Below are 17,816 nucleotides of genomic sequence, written 5' to 3'. Positions count from 1 at the left end.
GTTTCCAGGAATATCCACAGGAGAAGGGCATTGATTTGCCAGAGTTGGGTAACAATAATGGACTATATTAAAAGTGGCTTTGGTGAAGACAGCCACGGGAAGCCTGCAGCGGACACGGGAGAATTCTGTTTTCCTTCTGAAGAGGGCAGTATGCAACCAAGGCCAGGTCTGCTCACGTACTCAGGGTTTCCTTCCAGGTCTTGAAGGCTGGAGGCAGTGCAGCCCTCAGAAGCGCAGGCATCTTGGGTTTCCAAGAGCTTATTTCTGAACGACAAACACATCTTCAGACATGAAATAGAGGATTCTTGAGGTTTGAGCACAGTTACACACTGCCTCGCATCCAAGGGTACCTAGTGCAAACTGGTACGAAGGAGGTCATGCAAGATGGCTAGAAGAAACCCCAGTGAGTTCTTTTTCCATGTTCTTGCACTTGTCTGCCCCCCAAATTGGCCTCTATGACATTAAACAATAGCACAGCATCCCAGATGGTCTCTGATGTTTGCAGAAGAAAGCGTTTCTTTTTCAACTAAGACCTGTGTTCAGCAGTAGCTTCTGCTGCCTAAAGCAAAATACCTTCTTGCAAATATCCTCTGCACAGAAATAAAATGCTGGGAATGGGGATCTTAGCTCCTGGGATGCATTTATCAAGCCAATCACAATAATTATAATTAGAACACAAAGTAAGCGAAAGCTTAGCATGAAATACATTTGCAGAAAACCTGAACTACATACAATGAAGCCCTGCCTGGTGGCATTTTGAGGTTTGCCATTAATATATTTTGGGGGTGAGGGAGATTGCTTTTTTTCTTAAATACCTTTGGCTAGTTACGTCAAGGCTTCAATGGCAGTTAAGAAGGAGAAAGAAAGATACACATCATTAACTGCTGTAACAGAGCTGTCAGATGCATGTCCAAGACACTGGCTGTTTAAGACACCCTCTCAAACATGTTCACTGGGCATTAATTTAATCAAGCTCTGTTTTAGGGAAATGAAGAAGAGAATTGACAATCTGGGGAGAATAATATAACTTCAATTCCTAGCCTCAGTTCTGGGAATGCACTAAGCTAACAGGGTACAAAATCCCTCCATGTTTCCCCATTGTCCAAAAAAGAAAATCCATTCCCTTCATTCAGGTGTCACCTCTTTGATTGATAAAGTCCTTACCATTTTCTCCTCCCATAAACCTGGGCTGTCTCAGCCGTTACAACACTTATCATACTGGTTTTTACCTTAATTTATGTGGTCTTTCTCCCCTGCTAGACTAACTTCCTTGAGGTAAGAGATTTCATTTTTTTAATTGGGGTCTCCAACGCTCAGCACAAGATCCAGGACAGAATAGGTGATTGGAAAATGGTGAATGCAGAGTGATCAAATAAGTAAATGAATGAATCAATGCTCCATCCTTCTGGGTCCAGCTCAAACCTACTCCTTCAGGTGACACCCCATCTCTCCCTCTCCCAGATAGAAGTCAGGTGGTTCTAGAATGGCAATTCCAGAATATTTGTAGGGAAAATATGTCTTTCTATAGAAGATAGATTAGGAGAGACAATTCAGGTTGGAGGGGATGTGTGCGAGGTAGGGGTGTGTGTGTGTGTGTGTGTGTGTGTTGGGGTCACTACTGGGCTCCTTAGAAAGTCACCTCTGAATAAAAGCACAGGCTTCCCTTAGATTGTATTGGGCGGTGACGGGGATGAGAGTCTCTAAACCAGCCTTGGAGTATCTTCCCATTTGTCTTGGTATGGGAAGGCATAGAATACTTTTTTCCCAACCCACTTCATACACATTTTAAAAAAATGTTTAATTTGAAATAATTGTAGATTCACATGCAGTTGTAAGGAATAATACAGACATCCCATATACCCTTCACCCGGTTTCCGCCAGTGTTGACAAGATCACAACCCTGATCCTGACATTGATACAATCCACCCGCCTTATTCCAATATCTCCAGTTTTCTATTTTATCTGCATGTGTGTGTGTTGTGTCCACTTTTTATTTGTGAAAACGTTTTTCCCACCTACTGGAGATCGGGCAGGGGTCCAGTCTGATCTATCCCTGCACTGGAGTTGGCTCCTGCAGACACCAGTATATGCTTGAAGAGATAGGTTTCTTGCCCAACAATCGTCCACATAAACACAGGAACTTGAATGTTAGTGTGTGCAAAAAGGGACCGCGAGCTTTCAAGGTGAAAATTGAGCCTGAAGCATTTAGTATTTTAGGGTCAAAAAGTTGGTTATTCCCCGCCCCCCGCCCCCAGTTGTGAATTAGCTAGTTGGCTAGCTGCACCAAAGCGATCCTGACGAACAGGCTTCGATCGCGGAAAAGCACAGTTTTTGAGGTCCAGCCTCCCGGCCCGCGGCTGGAGAAGTGGCGGGACTCGCATTATCCTCCCACCCCTACCCCCACTTTCACCCCTTTCTTCCCTGGGGTTGGACTGTTTCACCCCGTCTCCAGGCAACCGCCAGGCGCGAAGCCGGACGTCATTTCCTGAAGAGCCCGCGGGGGGGAGGGGGCGGGAGAGGGGGAGGGGCAAGGGGGCGGGGCCAAGACTGGGCTGGCGAGAGCGACGGCGTCGGAACTCGCTGGAAGATCGGCCCCGGGCTGCTCAACAGTTCTCAAAGTCTCGGCTCAAGGCCGCGCGGCTCCGTCTGCGCGCGGGGGTTCGGGGGGCGCAGGGGTCCCCGGGCTGCTGCCTCCCAGGGCTGCCCCGGACATGCCCCGCACCGCCTGCCGGACGCCCGTGCGGCTCCATCAGCTGCGATTCGGGGGGCTCTGGGACTAGAGCGACCCCCACCCCAACTTATGACTTTGGGTTCCCCCAGCCCGAGAGGAACGGGCGGCCCGGCTGGGGGAGCCCCGGGCATGGTGTGACGGGGCGGTCAGCTTTGCTGGGCACCCCCCCACCCCACTGCAGCCACCCGTCGTCTCTGTGCCCTCCAGAATGTAGCTGCTCTCTCCGCGTCCCCCCCGGATCCAGCCGCAGTAGCCGCGACCTCAGGGCCCCAGCCGCCAACTCCTTGTCCCTTGGAACCCCGCCGCCGTCTCCGCCTTGCCCGGACTTCAGCCGCTGTCTCCGCGTCCTCTGGACTCCAGCCTCCGTCTCTGCGCCCCGAGGACTCCAGTTTCGCGACCCCCTCCGTCTTCGCGCGCCCGGGACTCTAGCACTGGTCTCCGCGATACCCCCAGGATTCAGGCACTGTTTCCGTGCCCACCCCCTGCCCCGCCCAAGCCCAGACTCCGGCAGCCGTCTCTGCGTCTCCCCGGATCCAGCCCCTGTCTCGGCGTCCCCCCAGCTCCCAAACCCAGACTCCGGCTGCGATCTCCGCGCTCCCGGGGATCCAGCTGTCGCGCCAGTGCCAGCGAGTGCAGCGGCTGCCCCACCGCGCGCCCCGAGTCCGCCCGGCCCTCGGCGGGGAGATGAACGCGCATCTGGACGGCCTGTCGGTGAGCTCGTCCTCCACCGGCTCGCTGGGCTCCGCGGCCGGGGCGGGCGGCGGCGGCGGGGGCGCGGGGCTGCGACTGCTGTCTGCCAACGTGCGCCAGCTGCACCAGGCGCTGACGGCGCTGCTGAGCGAGGCGGAGCGGGAGCAGTTCACGCACTGTCTGAACGCCTACCACGCGCGCCGCAACGTCTTCGACCTGGTGCGCACCCTGCGCGTGCTGCTGGACAGCCCGGTCAAGCGGCGTCTGCTGCCCATGCTGCGGCTGGTCATCCCGCGCTCTGACCAGCTGCTCTTCGACCAATACACTGCCGAGGGTCTCTACCTGCCCGCCACCTCCTCCTACAGGCAACCCACCTGGGGCGGCCCCGACGGCGCGGGGCCCGGGGAGGTGCGCCTAGTGAGCCTGCGGCGCGCCAAGGCCCACGAGGGCTTGGGCTTCAGCATCCGCGGGGGCTCGGAGCATGGCGTGGGCATCTATGTGTCGCTGGTGGAGCCAGGCTCTCTGGCCGAGAAGGAAGGGCTGCAAGTCGGGGACCAGATTCTGCGTGTCAACGACAAATCCCTGGCCCGGGTGACCCACGCTGAGGCCGTCAAGGTAGGGCTCTGGTTTGGGGGTGAGTACGGGACAGAGTGGCGAAGCTCCTCATATTGGCATTAAGTCCATGCTGTGTGTCCTTAGGCAAATCGCTTGACCTTTCTGGGTCCCCTTTTTCTTAAAAGTATTTCTTTAAAACAGGAACATCTAGTTTTTTGAGCAAATAGTTGCCAGGCACTTGGGATATAGTGATGGGCAAAACGGACATGGACCCTGCCTTCGTGGGGCCTAAAGGCTAGTGCGTGGGAGACAGGCATTATCAAATACTTACGCAAATGTGTGATTACAAAGTGCGAAAGAGGCTATGGGTTCTTATGAGCATTGAAAGAGATAAGGTCTCTGCTTGGCATATAGTCAGTTATCAGTGGGTGACCTCCCCTTCTGCTGTTGTTATTCTCATTATTCTCTAGGCTTTTGCCCCTGAAAGAAAGTTTTGTTAGCTTCAGAGTGGTCCAGGGAGGCTGGTCTGGTGACCCACAGAGTTCTGGCCTGACCCTGCTGTTTATTGAACCAGGCCATGTATCTTGGGACACGTCACTTGCCCCCTCATAACCTCTGGTCCTCACTTGGACTGTAAGTGTCTCTAACCTTGTTGGGAAGGAGGCATCTGCTTGAATGTCAAAAATCAATCCCCCACCCCCCTGAGAGTAGTTGTACTTTTTGTGTCTGTTAATTGAGAAAAATAATCTCCTGACAGCTAGCTCTTAGGGGTTTAATCATGCTGTTTAAAGGAAGGTACATGTTTGCTGATCTCGTGCCCAGGGCTATTGCAGATCAACTGGAGTATGAAGTGGAGAGCGTTTGGTTTATGTGTGGATTCAGGGATCCCTTGCAGGGGTACACACACACACACCACCACCACCACCACCTTTGTGTGCAAGAAGTGAAGGGTTCTGGGGAAAAGGAACAGTGACACAGTCTGCTTCTGCAGGGAAAATTCTTCCCAGGGGATTGGGGCTGCCTGTGACCCAGCTTCTCACCACCCCACCACTCGCCCCTGCCTCAGGTCCCCTCTATGCAGGTGTTTTGGACTCCAGCGGAGGGCCTGCAGGCTGCTGGGAACGCTTAGGCAGCAGAGGTCCCCAGGCTACTTCCTGTGTCTGTTAATGACCTGTGGCCAGGTGCATCTTGAACCCACTTCCTGACTGTTCACCTGGGGCATGACCATCCTGATCTGTCTGCCCCTCAGGGAGGCCCCTGAGGATTTTAGAAACTTCTTCACTGCTTCTGAAAAAAGACGGATGAGTTTATATTGTTCAGGGGCGCAGCGGACAAAGCTCCTTGTGGGTTTCCGGGCATCCTCCTCTCTGTCTCCTCTCCCCAGCCAATCTCTTCCTGTTATCTGACATTCCACCTATTTATAAAGAAATAGTCCATTAGCCTTTGACCCTAAAAGGTCTGGCGTTCCCAGATGATCCATTTATACTTGAAAGATACTTGATCCACATGGTCATTTATAAACGTGGATTCAATTTTCGTGGCAGTTTAAAAGGACTCAGGTAGCTTAATCATCACAAGGTGATAGACTTGGGAAAGGCCTCAGGTAACCTGGACTTTCAAAACACTGAGTCTCCCTTCAGTTCCCACCCCAGACTGCGGCACCTCTAAGGCTGGAGCTGCTCAGTTGTGAGTTTCCGTTTGGCCCTCCCCCATCTCGCTCATGGCGCTCTGCATCTTCTCCCTGAACGTCCCTCGACTACACCAAGGTGCTGCTACCCGGTGACTCAGAACAGCACGAGGCCTTCGCTCCTGTGTTTACTCCTGTTGCTTCCAGAGTCAGACCTGAACTCTCTTGGAACAGCTTTTGAAGCTGCCGAACTGCCCTTGCTTGGGGGGGCGGGGGGGTTGTTGATAGGAGAGAACTGCCCTTGGATGGGTGAGAGCCAGTGCGATCCCGGCAGCTCCTTACCCCTGTCACTTTTCCTGAGCAGGCTGAGGGAACACTTGCCTCTCGGGTGACCCTCTTCCTTCCGGCCAATGCCAGACACATAACCAGCCTGGAACACACCCTTTTGGACCCTCCAGAAGCAACAGGCAAAAGAGTGCTGCTTTGTGTCACCTTAACTCCGGGGAGAAAGGGGGACGGACTTTCCATGGATGGAATTTAAAACGGAGGAGGCGGAACCTCATCTCTGAGGCCTCAGGAGGGCCTGGGCTTGCAGGATGGGCGGGAGTTTCAGGGACAGTTTAGAACACTTGCAGCTGTTGACACATTTCCACAAAATTAAAGGTGTTAAGTCCCTTAACTGAAAGCCCAAAGAGGCCCCAGCTTCTCTACGAGATACAAACTGCCCTTAACCGGGATTTCTGCACTTCCAGCCCCTCTTTATAAGCTACAGTGCAGGGATTTTAACTTCAGATTTTATTCAAATGGCACCAGTGTTTCTGCTTCTGTTCTTCTTCTGTTCCAGGATATCACGTTGCGTTTAGTAGGAGACGTGTTTTTTTTTTTCTTCTTCTTCAATTTTATTTATTTCATTTGTTTATTTTTTGCTTCCTCCCACAGTTTTATTGAAGTATAGCTGGCAAGTAAAAATTGTATGTATTTAAGGTATACAATGGGATATCTGATACACCTTTACATCGCAAAATGATTACCACAACTAAGCTAATTCACATATCGATCACTTCACAGTTACTTTATTTTCATGATAAGAACACTTAAGATGTGCTCGCTCAGCAAATTTTAAGAACAGAGTTCACAGTTATTAACTGTAGTCACCGTGCTGTGCATTAGATCCTTAGAGCCTACTCATCTTATAACTGGAATTTTTACCAATATCTCCCCTTTCCCCCCACCCCCAAACCCTGGCAACCACTATGCTACTCCCTACTTTCATGAGGTCAACGTTTTTAGATTCCACTTATAAGTGAGATAATACAGTATTTGTCCTTCTGTGTCCGGCTTATTTTGCTTAGTATAATGTCCTCCAGGTTCATCTGTGTTGTCACAAACGGCAAGATTTCCTTTTTTAAATGGCAGAATAATATTCCATTGTATATAAATATGTGACACCTTTACTTTCTCCCTTCATCTGTCAGTAGACACTTAGGTTGTTTCCATGTTTTGGGTATTGAGGAGATATGTTTTCAATCTTGAAATCTTTATTTTTTCCTCTGCAGGTAGAAAGTGGGGAAAGATCCTCTGAGCTTCTCAAAGGAGAGATTAATTGTGTGTGTGTGTGTGTATAAAGAAAATTAAATTTTAGGAATCAAATTCCTTAAGAGTTGGTGAATCAGAGAGGGTCACCTCCTCTCAGTGAACAGAGGAGATTGAGTACACAAGGATTCTTCCACTTCTCTTCTGACAAATCAAGTATGCATTGTTAGGGCAAGTTCAGTGAGGATTTTATCCTCTACTGATGGGGCTCCCGTCCCTCTCTTGAAGCCTGTTTGCTAAATCAGCAGGGACAGGTGCGGATAAGGCAAGCCATTTACTATTTGCATTATGTTGAAACGTTTGATTTTTGAAAAGTCAATCTTGAACGAACAGGAGCCAAGCTAATAATAATAAAAAAGTAGATCTTTCAAAGATTTTCAGCCAAAAATGCTTGATTGGCCAAGAAGTCCACAGGCCAGGGATGTTGGACTCTACTGCACATTTGTTGTGTGACCTTGGGCCAGTCACTGACTCTCTACGGGTCCTAGGGTGGATGAGCCAGGGCTGCCCAAGGTCCCTTCCAGTTCAGACAGTCTGTGATTTGCTCAGTATGTACTACACAGAGGCGTTTAGAATGTCTAATCCGGTGTTTTCTTGTTCTTTTGGAATTGATTTCGTTTCTCGCAGAGTAAAGAAAGTTGGCTAACGATTGGGAGACAAGAATCTTGGCACTCTTGGGTAGCCTCCTACCAAATCAAGAAATTGATGGCTTATACACTGTGCTGACGAGCACTTGACTGCTGTCCCTCAACCCAAGAACACTAACCCTTGTGCCATTCCAGAGTAACTGAGAAAACGACAGCAGGACTGTGGCATGCCCAGCACCACCCTGGGAGCATTCAAAATCAAATTCACTTTCTGAGTGAATTTGCTTTCTGAGTCCCTGATTCTTCCGGTAGCAGAATGCGGGGTATCCACGTGCCGCCGGGATGTGCGTGTATGGATGCGTGTGTTTCATCTCGATAAAAATTAAACGGCTTCATTACAGTCTCTGAATCCTCCCAGGTACATCCAAGGAGCATATTAGAATTTGAAACCTTCCAGAAGTTTAAAACAGTGGCGGGCCCTTTCATTTAATTAGAGTTATCACACCCTCCTTTCCTTTGCATAATAACCCCGGGAAGAATCTGTCTGTATTAATATAAGTTATTGTATTTGGTCTGGCACATTCTAAATGACACATTTGTCATCTTCCCATTGTACATGGTTGGCTGAAGACATTACAGATTATTACCACTTCCAACTTTGTGTCTGAAACACAGCTCCTCCTCCCCTGTCTCATTCCTGTCTTCCAATTTGGAAACCATGGGTAATGTGTTCGTGGGGACACACAGGCTTTCCTCTGGCTCCACACTCATTCTTGGGTCCTCTGAGTCCTGCCAGCAATGACATGTTGAAAGCTCACTATTAATAAAACCATTATTGAATAGATGTTTGGTTGCTGGGCCCAGAGCATGATGCAGTACCTTGAGAGGCTGCATTTCTTTAATTTAGTCTTGTGTATTTATCTGGCTCAAGCAGATCCTCAAGGTTTTAGAAAATGATGGTGCCTTTCAACTGGTTATTTACGGTTCAAATCAAAGAAGCATTTTCTAGGGTGGAAGAGAATGCCTTTATTTGTTTTTTTCAGGATTGATATTTTTATAGTAGAAGATTCCTGCCTCCTGACTTTAAGCTGGACGGGAAAAGAGGTGTAGAATCACGCCAGCGCTAGCTTCTTGTTTTTCCCCCTCCCGCTCCCGACAAACCCAGTTGTTTATTACCTGCCGTAGACTCATCATTTAGATGGAGCTACAAAGATAAGTAGGATCCTTTAACCCCCGACCAATTGGATTTTGTGCGCGGTGCTGCTTCCCACCTCCGCCTTTCTTCAGCCACAAGACACCCAGTCTGTATGCACCTGTCAAGTGCACGCAGCCCCTTGCCTGCCTGTCGGCTGGTACTTGCCGCACATGTGCATTTCCTCCTGAGTCATAATCCCGCCCCCCGCCCCCCCCCCCCGCCCCCCTTCAAAGGGCTTTGCACTAAAGCAGGCGTTCCTGGGGATTAGGCTCCAACTGGCTTTCCAGCAAGGTTCTTTGATGACCTGGAAGGGCAGTGTTTGGTCTCCACGGCTTAGGGACCCCGGACTAGTGCCCAGCAAGGACCAGAGAATCTGATTAGAAGGAATGACGTTTCATGGCTAGAGGTAGCTGCAGGCTGCAGTACAAATCTTTCAAAGCCGATTCTATTTCTTCCTTTTTTCTTTTTCTTTAAAAACCCCCAAGCAAGAATCTGATGTTAATGTTGAGCTGACACAGACTTCTAACTGTGCCCAGGGCGGGGGCCGCCTTTTCAAGATTCCTGTGCTGCAGACATGTCCATTGTACTTTTACAGCAGGCCAGGTGGAAAGGGTGCAAAGAGCAAGAATCAGCCTCTCCATTTGCTTCCCATGCACTCGGGCATCAGCTGCAGGAGGCAGCGCCATGGGGTTGGTGCACTTGTGTCTTAACCTTGCTTTCCGGAACACTACTGGGAAGAGAGGAGGCTGACTTCGTGCGTGTCTACTGTATGCTGGGTGCTTTCTCCTCTCCAGGGAAGGCAGGGAGGTCAGGAGGGTTGTGCCCAAGGAGGTGAAATTGACTAGCCCAGGGTTACCTTTGGGATTAGGAGTTAAGTAGCCCTTTTGCCTTACCTCCCCGCCTGGAACCCAGCCCCAGGGTTATGTACCCGTCCTTCTGGACGGCAATGCCAGCCCCCTGCTGGAAGGCAGGCAGACGGCACATTTTGTGCCTGACATTCAGGGGGCCTTTTAAAAACTATCCAAAGCCTTCATTTTACCAAGTGGGGAGTCTGCTGCTTACATGTCGAGAGAAAGTGGCATCTTTTAGTCCAGCCTGTCATCCGGCAGAGCCATTTGTCCGCTGGTGCTCTACGCAGCACTTACCACACCCAGGCCTGTGGCATGTACTCGGAAATCAGAGATGACCAGTATACAGCCCGTGCCCTCAGGGAGTCACGAGGGGGGACTTGGATCCTTCCATGGCCACAGATCACCAAGTGTTGTTGTTTTTTGTTTTCTTAAATTTATTTATTTATTTATGGCTGCGTTGGGTCTTCGGTGCTGCGCGTGGGCTTTCTCTAGTTGCAGTGAGTGGGGGCTACTCTTCGTTGCGGTGCCTGGGCTTCTCATTGCAGTGGCTTCTCGTGTTGCGTAGCACGGGCTCTAGGCGCGCGAGGTTCAGTAGTTGTGGTGCACGGGCTCAGTAGTTGTGGCTCGCAGGCTTAGTTGCTCCGCGGCATATGGGATCTTCCTGGACCGGGGATCGAACCCGCGTCCCCTGCGTTGGCAGGCGGATTCCCAACCACTGCGCCACCAGAGAGGTCCCACCAAGTGTTTTAAGTGCCGTGACATTTGCATGCATCTGCATCCCTGCCACCCTCTCCAAAGAAGCATCGCCCCCACCCCCCAACTCCTCCATCCTTGTACCCTGCTTTAATTTCCTTCAGCACACTTGTCACTACCAGAAGGACATTTTACTGTTTATCATCTGCCTTCCCCACTTCGAGTAAGCTCCATGAGAACTGAAATTTGACCTGCATTACTCACTGAAACACCCCCAGCACCTCCACAGTGCCTGGCACACAGTAGGTGTTTTAATAAATAAATATTTGCTGAACGAATGGAATGATCTTACTCCCAATACAATGCTGGTGACTTCAGGATTCCTTGGTTCTTGAGTGTGATTGCTTAAGAAAGTCTGTGGGTTGCAGTGTACTGGGTGCTGGATAGAAAAATCAAGGAAAGCCATAGGCTCTACTGTGTGCTGTACCAGGAAGCTAGTTGTGTGGCTGTGGGCAGATCACGTGACATCTCTGAACCTCAGCTTCAGAACTGTGAAATGGGCAGAGCTACCTCCCACTTGCCTCCTTCCCAGGATGGCTGTAGGGATCAAATGTGTTAATAGGTATGAAAACCTACTGAATAGGAAACCCTCTAATACCATTTAAGTGCAAGACCTTAAAAAAAAGTGTGGTCTGTGACGGTGGGCAATAGCTTTTTTCTTTTTTTCAATAAATTTATTTAGGGCTTCCCTGGTGGCGCAGTGGTTGGGAGTCCGCCTGCCGATGCGGGGGACCTGGGTTCGTGCCCCGGTCTGGGAGGATCCCACGTGCTGTGGAGCGGCTGGGCCTGTGAGCCATGGCCGCTGAGCCTGCGCGTCCGGAGCCTGTGCTCCGCGGCGGGAGGGGCTGCAGTGGTGAGAGGCCCGCGTACCGCAAAAAATAATAATAATAATTTTTAAAAAATTAAAAAAAAATTTATTTACTTTTGGCTGCATTGGGTCTTCGTTCCTGCACGCGGGCTTTCTCTAGTTGTGAGTGGGGGCTGCTCTTCGTTGTGGTGCGCAGGCTTCTGTTGTGGAGCACAGGCTCTAGGCGCACGGGCTTCAGTAGTTGTGGCACGTGGGCTCAGTAGCTGTGGCTCGCGGGCTCTGGAGCACAGGCTCAGTACTTGTGGCACACGGGCTTAGTTGCTCCGCGGCATGTGGGAGCTTCCCGGACCAGGGCTCGAACCCGTGTCCCCTGCACTGGCAGGCGGATTCCTAACCACTGCGCCACCAGGGAAGCCCTGGGCAATAGCTTTTTCCAATGTCTGCAGCCCAAATTGACCCTAAGAGACCCCTTCAGTTATTTCATTTGTCACTTTGCTTTTAATTTAAAAATCACATTCCCAGAAGCCTGTGTCTGAGATTCCAAAATAGAATCATTTATGCATTCTGCAGCAATCAATGAACCAATTTCGGGTGAGATGTATCTTCTGGCTTTTTATTATTAAAAAAAAAGAAGAAGCACTTCAGGTTTCAAGAAACCTCAGCATTTCAGGTGAAGGGCAAGTTCCTACTAATCACGTGTATGTTTCAAAGCTGCTCTATATCTGAGAATGCATAAGTGGGTTTTTTTTCTTCTTTTCCAGTCCCAGCCCCTTTGCCTTTTCCCCCTCTGAGAATTTGTGTTCCTTCTTCTGAATTGGCTGTGGTACTGCTTCAGCTGGCAGCCAGTTTCATAGTTATTTTTCCCTTCTACCTGAGTTTTCATAGTATCAGCATCCTCTCAACTTTGAATGCAAAGCAAATAGAGCAGAGCCTCCCATAAACAAGTCCCAGGCCGTCCTCTTTACAGTACTTTTAAGCTGCAGGCTACAGGGAAGAACATAGTAAAGTGACATCAAAAGTGTGTTTCCAGACACCCAGGTGTTGGGGCCTTAAATTAAAAGTGGTGATTCAGAAATTAACAAGCCCCCCACCCCCAGACAAGTCTTAACCACTCTGAGGTTTGGGAAGCACATGTTTCTTTTGGATTCCACCCCTTCCCCCCACCCCACCCCCATGTATATCCACATAAAGACTTGATCAGAAAGGTAGATCGAGCCTGTCCCCATCCTTAGCTGTTTTGGAGCACAATTCCAGATGCGCAAGGTCAGCTGATATATTGGAAAATCAAGGGAAGGGCGGTCTGTACCCAAGAGGTAACTTTTGGAGATGGACTTGGGTTCATGTGACAGTGTACTTGGCAGGGACCTTGAGCAACTCCCTTTGCCTCTCTGTGACTCAGACTCCCACACTGGTGAGCCTGGTTCCCTGTCCTTACAAACAGGTCACTGACGCCGTTGCACATCAAAAGTTTGAGAAATCAGGATGTAGAGGTCCCACTGAAAGGATTGAAACGAAAAATGCTATCGACTGAATTTGCTTGGCTTTGAAAGTTTTCCGTTGTGCCTGTTGAAAAACAAAGAAAAATTCATTTGGAAGAAGGCTCTGGAACTTGGGGCTTTCGTGATCCATTGTAGATGTTTGAATCGCACATTTACTAAATGTAATCCATATTCCCGCATAGACAGAGTTTCTTTAAAAATGTAATTGCTCCTATCTGGATGTTGGCATCTGCATTTTCATTTTACAGCAGTAATCAAGCCCAGGGATTGAGTGGAATTGTATGCCCCGACCTCCCTTAAAAATGTCGGGAGGCAAGATAGATGCATGGCCCAGAGGCCAGCATGTGACAGCCTTGTCCCCCGATCAGCTGCATGCCCAACCTTGTTCCCCAGCATCCTTCTCTGTTGGGCGCCCCAGGGGTCCTGACGAGGAGGCCGAGGAGTTAGCTGTTTCCAGAACCCATTTAAGCGATTAATGCAGGTGAAAGTGGTGATTTGACAACACGGGCATCCACACCTTAAAAAATAAAACCTGTAATTTACTTGAACCACTTCTGCAATGGTGTTCTAGGCTTCATTAAGAGGTTTCTGATTAAGAAAAGAAAAGAATAGAAAAGTGGTCCAGCTATCAGAAGTTAACCTCCCATGTAGGTAGGGAAGCTCCGCCCAGAAGTCCTTGGGGAGGGGTTTTCCTTCTGCCATTTCCATCCTCCTGGCCCGGGATGGAGGGTGTGGTGTCCTCTGGTGTGTCTGGGCCCAGCATGACCTTTATGCTTTTCTTCATCTCTCTTCCGCCTCCCTCTTCTTTCTTCTTGGGTTCCCCAAACCTCTCCCAGATTTTCCCCAACTCTCCTGAACCCTCTCCCGCTTCCAAGAGTCCTTCCAAATCCTGAGATTTTTAAGTCTGCTGGGCAGGTCAGGATGTTCAGATCGCCCACAAATTCCTTCCCCTCTTCCCCCAAATGTCTGTCTCTTCACCCATCTCCTAGCAGTGTGGTCTCTGAACAGGATCTGTCCTCCCTTTAGTTTACTTATTTATTTTTATGTATAATTTCAGCTCTTCTCTAGTATTAACAACAACTTTATTTGCCCTGGCTCATCTCTTATCCTCTGATGGCACCTCTCCACTCACCTGCAAATCGTGGACATTTCCCAAGTTAGTAACTTGACCTGCCCCTCTTTTCCGTGGTCCCCGTTGGGGGTTGCACCAGCGCTGGCGGGGTTAGACTCTCTGGGACTGACCTCTCCCCAGCGGGTCTCGGTGAGGTCTCACTCCTCCCCCGCCATCGCCACTGCCAAACCTCAGAGGCCTCCTCGCTGTCTCCCGTCTTGCTCACCTGCCGCCCAGTCCATTCTGCACCCTGGAAGCAGGGTTAACTTTCTAAACTTGGGTCTGATCCAGCCATGCCCTGCCTAGTGCCTCGCACCGGAGCTGGGAGCCCATGGGGCAGAGGCCGAGCTCCTCACCCTGATGTTCGGGCTGCCCATGATCCGATCCCTTTTTACCCACAGACAGTCCTTTTCTCCGGCTGTTCCCAAGTGCAGTTCACAGTTGGCCAGACAAGCAACACGTGCCCTCCTCTGAAACAAGGCTTTGTTTCTCTCTACCCGTTGACATCCATGGCCCCAGGGCATCCTCGCAGCAGTCCTGCCGCCCACAGGCAGCTGCCCCATCCGCGAGAAACCTTCCCTTCTCCCCTCCCCTTCCTCTGGGTAGTGGCCTTCTGCACTCAGTTGTGACACAGGGTATATACTTCCTAGTGTTTTCTTGTGTTGCTCTGTGGACAGTAATAACCTTTGTATATATAAATTCACTTAAACATCACAACAGCCCTGTCAGATAGGTACCACGTTTATTGGCTTCATTTTGCAAAACTGCAAAGAATTTGTCACTTGCCTGTTGTCACAATGATGGAAAGTGGCAGAGTCAGGATTTAAACACAGATTTTGTTGACTTGAGGGAATGTATCCATCACCCCAGCACCGGAAAGAGGCAACATCCTTCTGTGCTTGAACCTGGGCTCTAGAGCCAGACGCACACTCATAAATATGGCCACATGGAAGGTCTTCTGTGTGCCACCAGGAACTCTGCTCGGGCTTTACACACCGACTCTTCACACAGCCCCCGGGGAGAGGAAACTGAGCATCCGGGAGAGGAAGTGACCTGCACACAGATGGGAGGTTGCAGGACCTGATTTGAACCCAGGTCTTTCTGCCTCCAAAGCATTGCTCTTGACCACTGCTCTCGACAGCTTCTGAGAAGCGGGGTGTAAGCCACGGTGCTGGCCAGACCTGGGGTTTAGTAAATGTATACTTCTTCCCCAATTTTTTCCATTTGGCAGGAAAAGCCATGAGGAACCAAACAACCCAGGCCACAGCCGCCCTGCCCCTTCCTGGGAAAGCTCTATGCATGTCATTGACTAAACCTTAGGGCACTCCTTGCCTCCTTTCCTTGTCCCCCTCTCTTATCTCTCTCACCATGCCCTGACCTTGGTCAGGATTTTATTTTGTGCAGTCTGTGGAAATTCCCTAACTAGATAACTGTGACCTCAACTCAACCCCCATTAGGATAAACCTGTAGCTTACGAAATCATTTCACTGGATGGTGGAGGCTTGAATCTGTCTTGCTGTCTGCTATCTGGGCAGGATGAGGACAGAGTCTCCTCGGCCTTGTGTAAAAGACTGGTGGCCATTGCAGACTGGGTAAACCAAAGACCGTTTTATTCAGTTCATAGGAAACATGAGGAGTAGAGGAGTCTGTTTGGGCTTTTTAAAATGTGTGTGTGTGTGTGTTTGTGTGTGTGTGTGTGTGTGTGTGTGTGTGTGTTAATGACCTAAGAGATATGGCATCAATTTAGAAAACTTAGAAACCCCAGAAAAACACAAAGGAAAAAAAACCCAGATCTTGATAATCTCCTCTACCCAGAAATTGTCACTGTGGACAATTTGATTCCTGTCTGTTCAGTTCCCTGTGTGCCTATGTGTGTGAATTTGCACTGGGAACCCTCTATAAAACTGCCACTCTGAACATAGTCATGGATCCTGCCTCTTTCACCAGACAATGTATATCAGGACTGTTTTCCCACCTTGATAAATGTTTCTCGAAAATGATTTTTAATGATTGCATAATATAACATAGCAACGGGGTTCATGGTTTATTTAACTAATTTCTTCTTGTTGGACTGTTTTTTTAAAAAAAACAGTATCCATATTTCTGCTTTAAACATCCTTGCACATTAATCTTTAAGCACATCTCTAATAATTCTTTGGACTGTCTCTCTAGAGGTGGCATTGGCTCAGGGGATAGGCAGATTTTTAAGGCTTGGGTAGATGTTGCCAAAGTGCTCTTGGGAAAGAGTTTGTTTTTATTACAGTCCCTCCTCCCAACATTAGCAGTGTATAAGACGCCTCATTTTTCCCCAGCCTTGCCAACACTGGATATTGTATTTCTTTTCCATTTTTGCCAATCTGATCAACAAAATGTATCCTACTCTGATTTGCATAATTTAAATAGTGAAGTTGAACTGCTTTGCATGTTTATTGTTTGTATAGCTGTATATACATATATATGGTGTATACAATATATCGTATATTATATACATATATAGATATATAATACATATATTATATAAAACATTTATTTGGTGTATAACTTTTTGATGTTCTTTGCCCACTGAATCACAAGAATTTGACATCTCCATGTCGTCAGATCTATCAGCCTTTTTCTTTATCATATCTCCTGGGTAGATTGTTAGGAGGTGGTTGATTCATCCACCTTGAATTCAGATTCTTCAGTCTAAGGGTGAATTAAGTTGGAAGCCCATCCCCGTGTTAACTGAAAATGCACAGAAAGTGATGACGGACAGGAATGTGGAGAGTCAGCAAGGAGAATACTCCCCATCCATGTATCCACTCGTGCACTGAGAAAATGATACTGATATAAACTGATTTTCCCGATGGATGGATGCGCTATGGACATTAATTCTAGACAGCAAAGCAGTCCATTGCAAACCCATGGAGGCACATCTGGTGATTATATTTATGACTCCTAGAATCTTGTTAGTTCCTCCTTATAGGAAAAAAGAAAAGAAAAAAGAGACAAAATTTAAAAGAACATTTGTAAAGTAATTTACTTAAATTATAAGAGACTAAAAGCCAGGCTTAGTGGATAATTGAAGAATTGCATTAAAAAGGAATCAATATCTTTCTGGAAATGCTCTGTCCTCATCTTGTGAATTGTTTTGCAAAGGGAGGGTCACTCTGTCACTATCGTGTAAATTTCTCATGACAGTATCACCAAGGACAACATTTTTTCCCCTCTCTTTGATCCTTCATGTTTTTCCTTTTCACACAACCTTAGCTCACTAAGACATTTAGGGGCAAAGATACTGGAGAGCAGGGGTTTTGAAATTTCAGGTCCCTGTTCCAGCCTCTGGGATCCTGACATTCCCAGCACTGGAACAAAAGTTTCCTTCTGCATCTTCACACTGAGCCTTTGGAGAAGGCCAAACTCATAAAGAAAAGAGAATGAGGGGAATGCACAGTTGATTTTTGAAAATCTACTTATTAAGTTCCCAATTAAAGGCAAGTTTAAACATCATTAAGAAAACTGAAAGGGAGAAAAGGTGCAGATATTCGCACCCTCCTTAACTAGTCATCACTTCTCTGCCATCTCCCCTGGCCTTTATCTCCATGTATTCACATTTCCTCAGTGGTTTAATTACCTTTCTCCTTTCATTTTTGCTTCATATGTCTGTGAAAAATATCTCTGCTTCCAACTGCGTATAGAAGATGTCTAATCCTCGAGATGTCCTTTAGCATTCATTCTTCCACTTGACAGTTGTTTTACTGAGCACCTTCTATGTGACTGGTGTGATTTAACACCCTCTTTAAACTCTACATATCCCATGTACTTATTTGTTAATAT

General features: G+C 48.5%; 1 protein-coding gene across 3 annotated transcripts in view; it reads left to right on the top strand.

The window, feature by feature from the left end:
- The first annotated feature begins 3,415 nt into the window (after positions 1–3,415).
- The window catches only part of WHRN (whirlin), an 84,312-nt gene continuing 69,911 nt past the window's right edge, over positions 3,416–17,816 (top strand). For all 3 annotated transcript variants that reach the window (XM_065879160.1, XM_065879159.1, XM_065879158.1), the window contains exon 1: positions 3,416–4,036. In XM_065879160.1, coding sequence (XP_065735232.1) covers positions 3,416–4,036 — 621 coding nt within the window. The remainder of the gene's footprint in view (positions 4,037–17,816) is intronic.

This window comes from Phocoena phocoena, chromosome 6 (assembly GCF_963924675.1).
Source record: "Phocoena phocoena chromosome 6, mPhoPho1.1, whole genome shotgun sequence".
NCBI lineage: Eukaryota > Metazoa > Chordata > Mammalia > Artiodactyla > Phocoenidae > Phocoena > Phocoena phocoena.
This window is presented reverse-complemented; position numbering and strand designations above follow the sequence as displayed.